This window comes from Barbus barbus (assembly GCF_936440315.1).
Source record: "Barbus barbus genome assembly, chromosome: 20".
In the NCBI taxonomy this organism is placed as follows: Eukaryota; Metazoa; Chordata; class Actinopteri; order Cypriniformes; family Cyprinidae; genus Barbus; species Barbus barbus.
In genome coordinates, this window is record NC_136748.1 from 9,403,833 (window position 1) to 9,417,506 (window position 13,674).

Here is a 13,674-nt window from a genome sequence, read left to right on the forward strand (position 1 = left end):
CATCCACCACAGTTGTTTTCCGTGGTCTTCCGGGTCTTTTGGTGTTGCTGAGCTCACCGGTGCGTTCCTTCTTTTTAAGAATGTTCCAAACAGTTGTTTTGGCCACGCCTAATGTTTTTGCTATCTCTCTGATGGGTTTGTTTTGTTTTTTCAGCCTAATGATGGCTTGCTTCACTGATAGTGACAGCTCTTTGGATCTCATCTTGACAGTTGACAGCAACAGATTCCAAATGCAAATAGAACACTTGAAATGAACTCTGGACCTTTTATCTGCTCATTGTAATTGGGATAATGAGGGAATAACACACACCTGGCCATGGAACAGCTGAGAAGCCAATTGTCCCATTACTTTTGGTCCCTTAACAAGTGGGAGGCACATATGCAAACTGTTGTAATTCCTACACCGTTCACCTGATTTGGATGTAAATACCAAAATACTCAAATTAAAGCTGACAGTCTGCAGTTAAAGCACATCTTATTCATTTCATTTGAAATCCATTGTGGTGGTGTATAGAGCCAAAAATGTTAGAATTGTGTCGATGTCCCAATATTTATGGACCTGACTGTACCTAGATTGCAATGCAAGTCATTTTGGATTCAAGTGTCTTCCAAATGCATAAATGTAAATACAAACTATGTAACTTAAAAGTCAAGTGTTGGTATAGCGTTTGTCCAAAGCAACTTCAAAAGTCTTGCATCTACTGTATATTGTCCTTTCAATGGAATAACACCCGTTTTATCCAAATTTCTACTGTTTTCAGATCATTGGAAAAAAAAATTATATTAAAGCTGCAGTTCGTAAGTTTTGCCTTTTTGTCGACATCTCTGTTGAAAACCTGGTATTGCAGCCAGGTGCGGAATTATCTTTATTACGTGGGCTGTACTCTGGCATGGCTTCAGCGCAGATGAATCCAATATTTTGAGGTGAATGAGTCACCACACAGGTGTGAATCAAACACTTAGTAATCACAGATTCTAGCCTACGTCTTGGAATATATGACCCAAATCAGAATTCACCGTATGTTGTCATCTGAACAAGTAACAATTCTGCCACATTTGTTCTGACCAACTGAGGAAAAAAGCATTATAATAAATCGCGCTACTAATGGTGATTAAATCTAACGATCGGTTAGCTAATATCATATCAAACCGTGCAAAGTATTATTATTGTTCTACTTTATTCTCAAATTATTAATGTTAACAACATCGGCATTGTGTGACAATGAGTATAGTGTGTATTAACCTGTAAATTTCCATTTCTGTACAGTCTAATCTCTAATTGTCATGCCATTCGAATTTCATATTAAGAAATTCTTTTAACCCCAAAAGCAAACTATGCTCCCTTCAAAATGGTTTTCTTTAGAATACAAATCTTGTGTAATCCCAGGCTATCTGTAATCCGAAGCACGTTTAAAACTGGAATATAATTTAATTTCATTCACACGTGTTTCATAAACATCACAACCCGCCATCAAAATAAGTTTAATTATTCTAGCTGCTGTGAGAAAAGGCTATAAAAGAGCATCCGCACGTGCGATAGCCTACTAGCCGGGACAACTTCTTCATGTTTACAGACGTGACGTAATGACGCAGTACCATGCTCGAATTTTCCGCGGAAACCTACCCATACCACTCAAATTAGAAAACATTATTATAAGATAACTGTTGTGAATCGGGCTAAAGTAAGGCGATAGTTTTGAACACTGGCTGTTATGTACTCTCAAATATTGATTTCGGATCATTTTTAACAAAACATTTACGGACTGCAGCTTTAAAGTATAATTAAAAGCTTGTTGCTTAAGCAAGGCTAGCTTATACAAATTTTGGTGATGATCCAAAATGAATGTTAGCTGGATAAAACAGCTATTTGACCTACTCTCTTTCAATGTCTGGGGAATGTATGTATCTATTTTTAACAGCTAACAACTAGCTCTTACTTGCTCTCAATATTTTCCTGACTGATCTTTTGCCATTATCTTGTGTGTGGAAGAACATTATTTCTTTTTTCTTTTCTTTTATTGCTTTTCAGACAAAATTCCACGTTATTCCTTGGAAACTTGCTAGCTATGATTTTTTAAGTTAATACATTTTGACATTTGCATCACAAATAGCTTCCATACATTTTCTTGTTCAGTAGCTCACCTAGTACAGCACTTCACTCGCACTTGTACAAGTTCTGTGGAAAAAATAAAAGTTTAAATAATTGTAGAAGCAATCTAAACTGGCGTAGTTGCAATTGTTTGCTTTTGTTAACACTATCGGTTAGGTTCAGGGTAGAGTTTAGTGCATGTGGTTCATTATTTTTAAATATGATAAAGCATTAAACTTTTTGTGTAACTAATTTAATTTCTGAATTGCTGTGAATAAACAAGCTGAAGTATATACTAATATATACAAGGTGCACAGAACATCATCATGGTAAAACACGACACTTAAAAATGCAATAAACATGTACATACATGTATATATGTGGTACATAACTGATAACAAATACTATTAAGAAACATTGGTCTAGGGATATCAGTTTACAGTTTTTAACTGAAAATTATGCATTGATTTGTTCTAAAAACTGTACAATTAACAGCATTTAACTGTAAAATTTACATGAAATATGCAGTTAGATCTGCTTAATGACAAAATGTAGTAAGAATAGTCTTTCATGTGGCTGCATCCATGTGTTACCTGTTAATAAGGTAACTTGGATATTAATGTCACAATTTTCTTATGAATCCTCTAGGTTATGTTGGAAGAAGAAAACGAGGAGAAATGCAAGGCTTTTACTCGGAAAACACCCATCCAGGGTTTTGCAGTGATTGGTGCCAGATGCTGGAGAGTGAAGAGTCATTCAATCAACCAGTTCCAGTCTAAAAGCCTAGTTAATCATCTAACTAACCTTTAACTTAACTACATTTTTCTTTCTTTCTTATTCTTTCTTTCTTTGACTAATTCTTTCTTTCGTTCATTCTTTCTTTCTTTGACTAATTCTTTCTTTCTTTGACTAATTCTTTCTTTCTTTGACTAATTCTTTTGACTAATTCTTTCTTTCGTTCATTCTTTCTTTCTTTGACTAATTCTTTCTTTCTTTGACTAATTCTTTCTTTCGTTCATTCTTTCTTTCTTTGACTAATTCTTTCTTTCTTTGACTAATTCTTTCTTTCTTTGACTAATTCTTTTGACTAATTCTTTCTTTCGTTCATTCTTTCTTTCTTTGACTAATTCTTTCTTTCTTTGACTAATTCTTTCTTTCTTTGACTAATTCTTTTGACTAATTCTTTCTTTCGTTCATTCTTTCTTTCTTTGACTAATTCTTTCTTTCTTTGACTAATTCTTTCTTTCGTTCATTCTTTCTTTCTTTGACTAATTCTTTCTTTCTTTGACTAATTCTTTCTTTCTTTGACTAATTCTTTTGACTAATTCTTTCTTTCGTTCATTCTTTCTTTCTTTGACTAATTCTTTCTTTCTTTGACTAATTCTTTCTTTCGTTCATTCTTTCTTTCTTTGACTAATTCTTTCTTTCTTTCGACTAATTCTTTCTTTCTCTCTCTTTCGACTAATTCTTTCTTTCTTTCTCTCTCTTTCGACTAATTCTTTCTTTCTTTCTGACTAGTTCTTACTAATCTATTTTTTTCTAACAAATCCGTCTTTCTTACTAATCTTAAGGTTACAGGGGTTAAACACATGATTTATATGATCTGATTCACAGAATTGTACTTTTGTGTATTTCTTTAAAGTGAACATTATCTGTACTACTTTCTGAGGAGGGAATGTTTTATCAGTGTTTTAGTAGTCTGTCCTGATAATGGTGAGCTCAGGCCCTCTACAATCTTGGAGGACCCCAAGACGCCTTTCTACGACCTCCGAGGTCATTTGTGTACAGTAGAGTCTCTGGTCTGCGAACCCTGTGAGACTTTGACGCCTGGCTCTACTGATGTACTGAACTATTCTTCAGTAAATTTTTACTTATTTGATTGTACCTTACGACTCCTGGTGTTCTTTCATCATATCTGGCCCTGGGTCTTTAAGCTGTTATCCCCTAACACTAGAAAATGTTAAACCATGCTAGAACATTGTAAAACTTTTTCAAACTTTCTGGCTTGGCTTTTTCAAGCCAACTTAGTTTTTCAATTAACTTTACCATCTAGTTCAGAATTGTTGATCATTCTGATTTCAGAACAACAAATAAAGCCTATTTTAAAAGTTACAGCTGTTTTATAAATGATAGCAAAATATAATTTAAAATGAAGGTCATTCATGAGACAATGTTCTTTTTTCTTTTACACAGGACTTTAATAAGTTTAATGAATGTTTATGTACATTTAATAAATATACTATATGATTATAGGCAATCATTTATGTATACATTTCATTATTTAACAAACATGTACATTCCTAAGTTATATTTATACATGTACAAATTCATAATTTCAAGTGTAGCTTGATATTTGTTTTTTGTATCATGTCTATGATCTTCGTTACTTGATTTATATTTGATAAATCTTTTTAAATCAAATACAAAATAATAAAAAATTTAAGTGTTTTATTTAAATACGTACTAAAATTATATATACATTTATATAATAATTGATTTACCTTGCTAAAAGCGGCATCCACCTCCGACTTCCGGTTATTAGCGGCAGCTGAAGTCAGCTGCCAGTGGCAGCTACTTCCTGCTGCCAGTGGTGACGTCAGCTGCCAGTGGCAGCTACTTCCTGCTGCCAGTGGTGACGTCAGCTGCCAGTGGCAGCTACTTCCTGCTGCCAGCTGCCGATTTCTCGCTGAACCCCTACTGAAAGTTCTTGCCACCACAGCACAGTTGTATTAACATTGTGGTACTTATAAAAACTCTCATCTGCAGCTGATAAGAAATTGTAGCTTTTTATTAAAATCACTAATTTGCAGCAGCACTAGCCTTTTTATGTTTGTCTGCAAATGATCTGGTACTTTTTGATCTGGAAATTTTATACAAATGAAAAATTAATCTAAAGTATTTTCTAAAATACCCAACATATCTCATGCCAGTAGGCCTATTATGAGTGAATTGCCAAACATTATATTTATGTCTTTTAGTATGAAAAAAAAAAAAAAAAAAATCTTGAATCAGAAGTCACGTGACGCAGAATGTTCAGCGCGAGCTAAGAAAGAACATGGCGACTGACGAGGATCCGGAAGATTATTTTGTTAGAGAAATAGAGAAAAATGACGGGTCTGTTTTAAGAATGTATCAGTGCAGCAAGGGGGACGTGGGCTGTGTAGTATGGGACGCTGCTATTGTCCTGTCAAAATACCTCGAAACGGAACAGTTTTGCAGTGTTCAGTCTGGTGTTAGTACGTGGTCCTGCAAGAGCATTATTGAACTGGGCGCAGGAACAGGACTCGTGGGTCTCGTGGCTGCAACTCTGGGGTGAGTTATCAATTCTGTGCCATATAAACCCTATTCATTTAAAATCGATAAGACGTGTGCCATTTAAGAACATGTATGTTCTGAAAGTTGTAGGACATTAATTCATTCTTCTTTCTGAGCATGATTAATATAATTCACAAATATGGTCCATTAAAATGTATATCAATAATGTGCACCCATAGGGGAAATGTCACAGTGACAGATCTGGAAGAGCTGCAGCCTCTCCTTCAACTAAACATTAAGAAAAATCAGAATCTCATCCATACAGGTTCAATCACAGCCAAGGTACTGAAATGGTTTGTACTACATTTTATCCTACAGAATCTTTTGGAAGGGGTGTGTTTCCATTCTTTACAATAAAATTAATTGCATTCAAGGGGCACAACAAATTTTAAATAAATTATATTAATTCAAGGCACACTAAACACACACACAAACATATAGTTTTATACTTAATATAATACAAAACGCATATTAATATAATAAAAAAGCTTTCTTCCAAGTGTGTTGTCGCCACATTATAGCTACCATGATCATATGATCATAGTTCACCCACAGATGAAAATTCATTTTCTCATCTTTATATTTTCCTAACATGTATGACTTGCTTTCTACTGTGGAACACACACAAAAATATCTTGGTTTGAAAATTTCTCTGTACAATGAAAGTTTTTTATTTCATGAAAATTAATTATGAAATAATGATAACTTATGAAGCATTTTCCTTTTAAAAGGGGAGGAAATGTCGAAGAATTTCTACCTCATCCTCATTATATTCTGATGGCTGATTGTATCTACTATGAGCAGGTACTGTAACAATGAATATTACACAATCGTTTATTTAGCTGTGTTTCCCATCCAGCAATAGTACTGAATAATTAACAGTACTAGGTTTAATAGCCTCAGTGTTTTATATTCCACAGTCTGTGGAGCCACTGGTGGAGACTCTGAAGCTCTTGGCTGGACCAGAGACTTGTATCATCTGTTGCTATGAGCAACGCACTGTTGGTGTAAATCCTGAAATAGAAAAGAGATTCTTTGAGGTAAGAGACACTAAATGGTTACATTATCATATTTAGTGGCACATGTTAACGAGAGTGTTTTAGACCAGCTGGTCCTTTAGCTCCAACTCCCAAGTAACGATATGCAGATTATATATATTTAATTGTATGAGTTAAAAGCCAGTTAAATGCATTGCCATGCTAAATCTGCTATTATCTTATTCCTGTTTCACAGCTACTTCTGCAAGAATTCCAGTCAGAGGATATCCCATCTGAGAAACAAGACCCTGAGTTCAACAGTCCTGACATTCGCATCCTCCACCTGCGACGAAGAGTCGACTGAATGGCTTTATTTGTGTGTTTGTGTTACAATGGACTGTGGTGTTGTTGGTCAGATGTTTGACACTGAACCATATGAATACAAACTGTTTTCAAGTGCTTATTATGTGGTATGGGAGATCGGCCTTATTGTGAGCTTATGTGTCTTTGCAGACAAACAAGTTTAAGTGAATGGTTCTGTGTGTGATAATCTCCCAAAAATAATGTTTTTTTTACATATCGATTTAGAGAATGTTAAACTGAATGTGATCTGTAAATAAACACTTTCTAAAATTAACAAAATGCATTTTTGTTGATGCTAAATAATTTAAAAACCTTCAGAAAATGTTCACTAAACATGTGATTGTGTTGTTGCAGCCTCTTTTACAGGAGGTTCAGTTTTGGCCATTTTCATTCTGGGTTATTGAAGGCTTTACTTTAGAGATGGCAAAGTTGTGGTTGCAGTGTACAGTGGCGATAATTACAATTCATGGAATCTTTCAGAATTACTTCAGACTTCAGAAACTAAAGCGCTACCTCTGGATGCAGACATACTTTGACTTTTAATTGCTGAGATCTGAAGCATCTATTATTAGATTCTTACTATATTAATGTTTGTATTTAAATATTTGGATCATTATTAATTACAGAGGCAGATGAGAGAGTTTCTCCTTTGAATTTACTATAATGTAATTCAGTTATTAAAATCTGGGGCACTTGGAGTCATTAAGTGTTTTATGTGTCAAATTTATAAAATAAAATATGTTTTTAAAATTTAAAATAATAGGGATTTATTTTATTGTGGAAAGTGTACAGTTAAAGTATATACATATACTTTATTCATTGGGGTTATACTTATGAAGTATACTATACTTCATTGGGGTTGTCTTTGGGATAAAAATGCTAATAAAGTGTTTTGCTGTGCCAAAATTATTATGGAGTCAATAAATACTGAACATATTCTGTAATGTTCAACTGATTGAACTGATCTTGGCATCTACACAAATACAGTGGATGACTTGTTTAAAATAAAGCTTGTACTGAATTATAACAGAGGACTGTGAAGAGATCAATAGCTTGTACTTCTGTATTTTCATGATTCATATAAATGTAATTTTTTTTAAGGATTAAAAAAATGCAGCTTCTTCGTTAATTCTTATATATAAACAACATTAACCGGTTTACCAACATTCTATGTCCAGACTTGGGGCTATATTTGGTGGTAATTACTGTTATGCAGTTTTACAGGTGGGAGAAAAAACCTTTTACGTATAATGCTACGCCCTTTTCTAAAAACAATTCTAGAGACTAGGGCAGGACAAAAGAATAAGTTGAAAGGGAAAACTGCTCATTTAGGTGAACTGGCAGAGTTGTCATAGTATCCTAGAAGGTAAGGTATATAATTTATATCTACAGAATTTAATTTATCTGCTAATTATAAGCCTGCTAACAACTTTAAACTTTTTTTTTTTCCTGAGAAAAAAACAAACAAAAAAAGATTTTTGAAAAAGAAAAAAAATGCCTCCACCTCGTTTGAACCACCAAAATCTCAGGAATGAATCCACCACAAAAGACAAAACAGGCACTCTTGATGTCCCTTTGAAATTCTTGGATCAGGACTACCAGGAGCTGCAGAAGAGCTGGATCACCAATAAAAAGAGATTTGTTGATGACAAGTTCCCTCCAGACCCACAGAAGAAACTTAAACTGGATCTGGACCAAATCAAGTGGTTGAGACCATCAGTATGTTACCCTTACTGACTTTCTGTCTTCAGACTTTCAGTAACTTAAAAAAAGATCTCAAAGTAAATAGGAATTATTACTTGAAAGAATAATAAAATTAAATAAAACTTGAAAATAACCTGGCATTAAGTGTTGCAAAATGTCTCTTAGGGGTTGTCTGAACAGGTTTGCTGTTGTGACAAGACATCTCAAGTGTCATGAAAGCAGACCAGAAGTGCATTATATGAGAAAATGTCTTATGGTATTCATAAATCTCTAGGCCAAATATTATTGCATATGTTATTTATTTCCTCTCTTTAGAATATAGTGTCACACCCTCAGCTCATTGTACAGGGGGCATCCAGGTTTGACTATTCCCAAGGATCTTATTTAGTATTTAATTATGTATTTATTTACATCTCCAGTAATCACTGTTTTTTAAATGATACCAACCCAATAAACAATTTCACTGTATAACTCATTGAAAGATATATTTCTCTTACGTTTGTACCTTTACGTTAGGAAACTGCTGGTTTCTAGCTTCAGTTGGGGCTTTAACATTTCAGAAGGAAATCATGGACCAGGTGTAAGCTGACCAGTCATTTGCTAAAGATTATGCAGGGATATTTCACTTCAGAGTGAGTTCTTTGGTCTTTTTCAACATAACTTGATTATTATTATTATTGTTTAAATCACGTATCAGCCATTAAGCCTTATGTTCTGTAAATACTTAGTTCTGGCGCTTTGGGAAATGGATGGATGTTGTCATTGATGACAAACTTCCAAAAATCAAAGGAAAGCTAATTTTTGTTCATTCAAAAAATCAAATGAGTTTTGGCCTGCCTTACTGCTGACATGCATGCTGGTTGTGTATCTGAGGCTCTGCTGGACTTCACCGGTGGCATCCATATGTACTTCAAACTAAAACAAACTTCCACTGATTTGTGGAGCCTGGTGGACCGTGCAGCCAAAGCAAAGGCCCTTATGGGCTGCAGCACTTCTCGTGGGGTAAGCAGTTCCAGTATCCTCAGTCTGATCCTTTCATTACTGTGACAAATGAACTAAATATAAACAACAGTAAGAAACAATGCAGAGCACTAATTATACATAAAACTGTATTTTATCTTTGTGTCATTACTGATGTAATAATATGTTTTAATCTATATTTTATATTTATTATCTTTTTTTCATATCATATCAGGATACTTCTGCAAACACTGTATTACCCAATGGCATCGTTCAAGGCCATGCATATACAGTTACAGGGGTTTCAAGGTAAGCTTGCACAGAATTAAATGTCATTTAAATGTAATTAAGAGATCAGTGGTAGGAGAAATGATTTTGTGTCCAAGTGCAAGAGTTCCCCTGCTATACAGCCAGATTTGATGTTCATGGGCCTGGAGCGAATTCTCCTGTTTTAGCCATCCCAGGGTATGCCAGCAATTATTGCATTTTGTTTGAAAGTTCCTCCTGCCAATTCTCTTCAAGGATGTCAAGCACATAACATGGTTGACATCCATAGAGCAGCTCAAATGGGTAAAACCCAGTGGAACCTCTCTGACTGTGAATAACAAAAGCTCAAGCCACATCCCAAGCTCTAAATTGTAAGAATCAAATAATTCCTAACAATTAAAAGATTCATACAGACAATTTATATAGTATTCATAAATATAGTGGCCTGTCCGGGGGGTTGGGGGGAGGCTAAATACACTGTTAAATGGACCTCATCCAGCTGAACCATGCTGGACCCTTCCTGCCATCTGTTCTGAAAGTTGTGGGGTAAATCATTCCAGCACAACCAGGTCAATAATTGCCACCGCTTTGCGTAACTCTGTCAGCAAAAGTCCAGGCAGCCTGGAACTGTTGAGCATAGGCTAATGGGTGGCTACTTTCTAAGAAGGCTAGGGATCGGAACTGTTGTCAGCAGTTCCCTATTTATCTGACATTCCACAGAAAAATAACAAGCCCACTTTAAGGGTTCATAGACTTTCATTATAAGCATTTTAAACTGAAGTGTGTGAATTTGACAGGTGACATCCCAAGGAGAGCCAGTAAGGCTGGTGAGAGTGTTGAACCCATGGGGAAAAGGCGAGTGGACCGGTGCCTGGAGTGACAAGAATCACATAAAATGCCATAATCACAACATTGATGTATCAAGTGTCATTATTTATTTATAAAACTAAAAGGTTCGTGATTACTATATTAAATCAAATTCTTGAAGAGGTTTGAGAACAAAGTTCACTTACAAACATTACTGCAGCTTCCCAGTTTGCCTACTTATACTATGTGCTCTTTTTAGGAATAAAACATTTTTTTAATCGTGTAGTTTAAAAAGTTTAGCTTGCTAACATTAACTGTAAGTATCATTTCTACTATACAATACGTCATCATGTCTCCATCATATGTATTATATTGGATAAAATATTAAGCTCAAAATTGTTCAAACACAAATATCCCAAATAAGTCAACAGTGGGGCACATTTTTGACATATGTCCACACATTCTAAAATTTATTTTAAAATAGTCTGTTCTGTTGTATTTCACTATTGAAAATTATACTAATGAATAATTGGTAAGCAGTTTCTAATTGTCTTTTCCTATATGTTTTTAATATGTAGTTACAGTCCTGTTAGAAGGTGTTTGCACTAACAGTGTTTGTTGTTTTATTTGCAAGAGTTATATCACCAACAGTCACTGTCATTCATATTGACAACATTCACCTGTCAACAAAAGACACCTTTTGTTATCTTTTGTTTGCAGGTTCTCTTTGTCAGTGTTTCGTAATGGGCTGTCCCTTTAGTGAACAAAAGCCAGTTCTTTATTGACAACATTTTTAGGAAATTACATCATAGTTTTAGTTGGGTTAAAAGAACAAACGCACAAACATCATACTTTCATGCAATTAATTAATTATTATTTATGTGATGTTTTGTAGGATGGTCACTGTAAAACATTCCAGTTTGTTAAATTGAAAACTGGATTTATTATAATATAAAAATTTTAATAGATTGTTAATATTTTCATCACGCCAGTTATACACTTTTAGAGAAATACTTCCTTAAATTACTACAAAAATATATTCAGCTTCAAAGGCATCATTTTATTTCCAGTGCTACCATATCCCTGGTAGAGAATATACTCTCAGTCACACCACCGGATTAAGATATCTTCACCAAAGTGATTGTGCTATATCAAAACCCAATCTATTATTCTAATATATATATTTTTTTTTTTTCTTTACTCTCAGGTCATTATAGTGGAACAATGTGAGTGAAAGTGACCAATCCAATTGTCGTTCTTCAGCCGTTGATGGGGAGTTCTGGTGGGCATTAACTGTAGTTTCAGATTGATCTGAAAACTTTAGGGGCATTGACATTTGCTGCCTCAGTCCTGATTTTCTGGACAGTTCCTCTAAATACAGCTGGACTTCCACATGCTATTATGGCAGCTGGGATGCTGGGACTACAGCTGGTGGCCGCCCCAGTAATAAAGGTACGTAATATCTATAATGAGAGTGAATGAGGAGTGAGTGAAATCTTAATTTTTTGAGGACCATAAGAGTGTTACATATTACGAGTAAACATATTAGTGTAATATTTGGGTGTCTACATACTTCTGGCCATTTAGTGTGTATATGTGTAACACAAAGGTTTGATTCTTTGGATGTGTTTTAGAGACTTTCTGGACAAACCCTCAGTTTCGGGTGAGGATTGAGGAGCTTGATAAGGAATGTGCTAGTGGCCAGTGCCCTGAAAACATACTGGTGTCCCTCATGCAGATCCATGAGAACAGATGCAGAAGTCTTGTTTCTAACTATTTCATCGGCTTCAGTGTTTTTGTGGTCAGTATTAACAAAAGTCAAAGAATACATCAGTTTTGGTGCCCACTTATTAATGGTGTGCTATTATTCTATTTTCTACTTTAACAGATACCACCAGAGGCAAGTAAAATCTAATACACAAAAATGTACTTACTCTATTAACTATATTTAGCTCTAAATAAAGCGGTTGCTTGAATAAAATGTATATTTCATTCTCCTCTAGATGAAAGATGAGACGTTTCCAGCCAAGTTCTTCTATAATAAACGTCCTGTGGAAGCTAGTGAGAAATTTACTCAAGCAAGACATGTGATGAAATTCTTCAAGCTTGAACCAGGAGAATATCTCATTGTACCATCCACTTTAAATCCTAATGAGTGTGCAAAATTCATGCTGTCCATCTTCTTAAAGAGTGGATCCCAAAAGAGAAATTCGAAACCTGTCATGACATGAGATCATTATCAAAGAATAATCAGTGGGACACCAGATGAATGGAAAGAAACCTGTGGATTGACTTTACATTAGATATTTTATTTACTTGTCACAGAGCTCACTTAAAGAGTTATTTAGAATAATTTTGCCAGAAAAAGTTTTAGAATTTTTTTTTTTTGCAAAGTTTTTGCCATGAAAATAGCTGAAGATGCTGACATAGCATTAAATAAAAATATACTACTACTATTTACTTGTCACATCATTGCAAAACCTTAGTGAAAAAAATTGTTTTCCGTCCCTGATCATGTAATTTTACATCAATATAGACTTTGTACTTCAGGTCTGTTTTACAAATGAGGTTTCTCAAAATCGTTGTTTAATGCATAGATCTTCGTAGAATGTTGTGCAAACAAACTATGCTTCATAATTCCAGGTTTAGAGGAACACACCAATGTTTTGTAATTTTAATTGTCATTTGAAACTAACAGGTCAAGTTTATTCATGTTTATTATAAAACAAAATGCTTAAAGAAAGCAAACTTACATTTGTTTTGTACTTCATTTATATATTTTTTTAAGTTTTAGTTTATTTTATTCTGTTACTGTTGTCATAGTCATCTCGCAAGCTGTGACAAATGGGGGCTCGTCCGGGATCTTTTGGAAACTCCTTTTATGTTTTCGACGTATTTTGGAAGTGCTTTGTTTTTTTGGGTTCGGTAATTTTGAATGAAAATTTGGTTTGTTGTTTAACCGAATGTGTTGGGATGTTTCAAATGTCATTGTTGAACAAATTATGCATTTGATTTGGATGTTTGTTCGGGGAGAAGGAAGGTATGCATTGCTGTATCCTTGCCTTTATTTAAGGTTAGTGATTTTGAAAATCCTATAATTGGGAGAATTTTGATTAGTATTGGTGCTCCCTCATTAGGTGTAGCTGCTTCTTCCCTTTTGGGACAAGTTAGTGTAATGTATTTTTTTATTTT

General features: G+C 34.5%; 1 protein-coding gene and 1 pseudogene across 2 annotated transcripts; both read left to right on the forward strand.

The window, feature by feature from the left end:
• Positions 1–5,116: 5,116 nt before the first annotated feature.
• Positions 5,117–7,025, forward strand: vcpkmt (valosin containing protein lysine (K) methyltransferase). The gene is made up of 5 exons (XM_079443566.1): positions 5,117–5,401; positions 5,584–5,697; positions 6,136–6,208; positions 6,325–6,444; positions 6,638–7,025. Exons 1-5 carry the CDS (start codon positions 5,145–5,147, stop codon positions 6,743–6,745), a joined length of 672 nt encoding a protein of 223 aa, XP_079299692.1. The 5' UTR covers positions 5,117–5,144; the 3' UTR covers positions 6,746–7,025.
• A 1,213-nt stretch (positions 7,026–8,238) lies between these two features.
• LOC306886362 (calpain-1 catalytic subunit-like) lies at positions 8,239–12,713 on the forward strand (annotated as a pseudogene). The gene is made up of 9 exons: positions 8,239–8,463; positions 8,764–8,866; positions 8,965–9,080; positions 9,177–9,450; positions 9,644–9,717; positions 10,473–10,599; positions 12,117–12,283; positions 12,371–12,382; positions 12,486–12,713. The product of its transcript is annotated as a calpain-1 catalytic subunit-like (transcript).
• The last annotated feature ends 961 nt before the right edge of the window (positions 12,714–13,674 follow it).

Bases quoted from the DNA above. Each gene is read 5' to 3' on its own strand.
- vcpkmt (XM_079443566.1), top strand. From the start codon at position 5,145: ATGGCGACTGACGAGGATCCGGAAGATTATTTTGTTAGAGAAATAGAG. The intron at 6,209-6,324 runs GTACTGTAACAA...TATATTCCACAG, and splicing joins ATTGTATCTACTATGAGCAG to TCTGTGGAGCCACTGGTGGA. The intron at 6,445-6,637 runs GTAAGAGACACT...CCTGTTTCACAG, and splicing joins TAGAAAAGAGATTCTTTGAG to CTACTTCTGCAAGAATTCCA.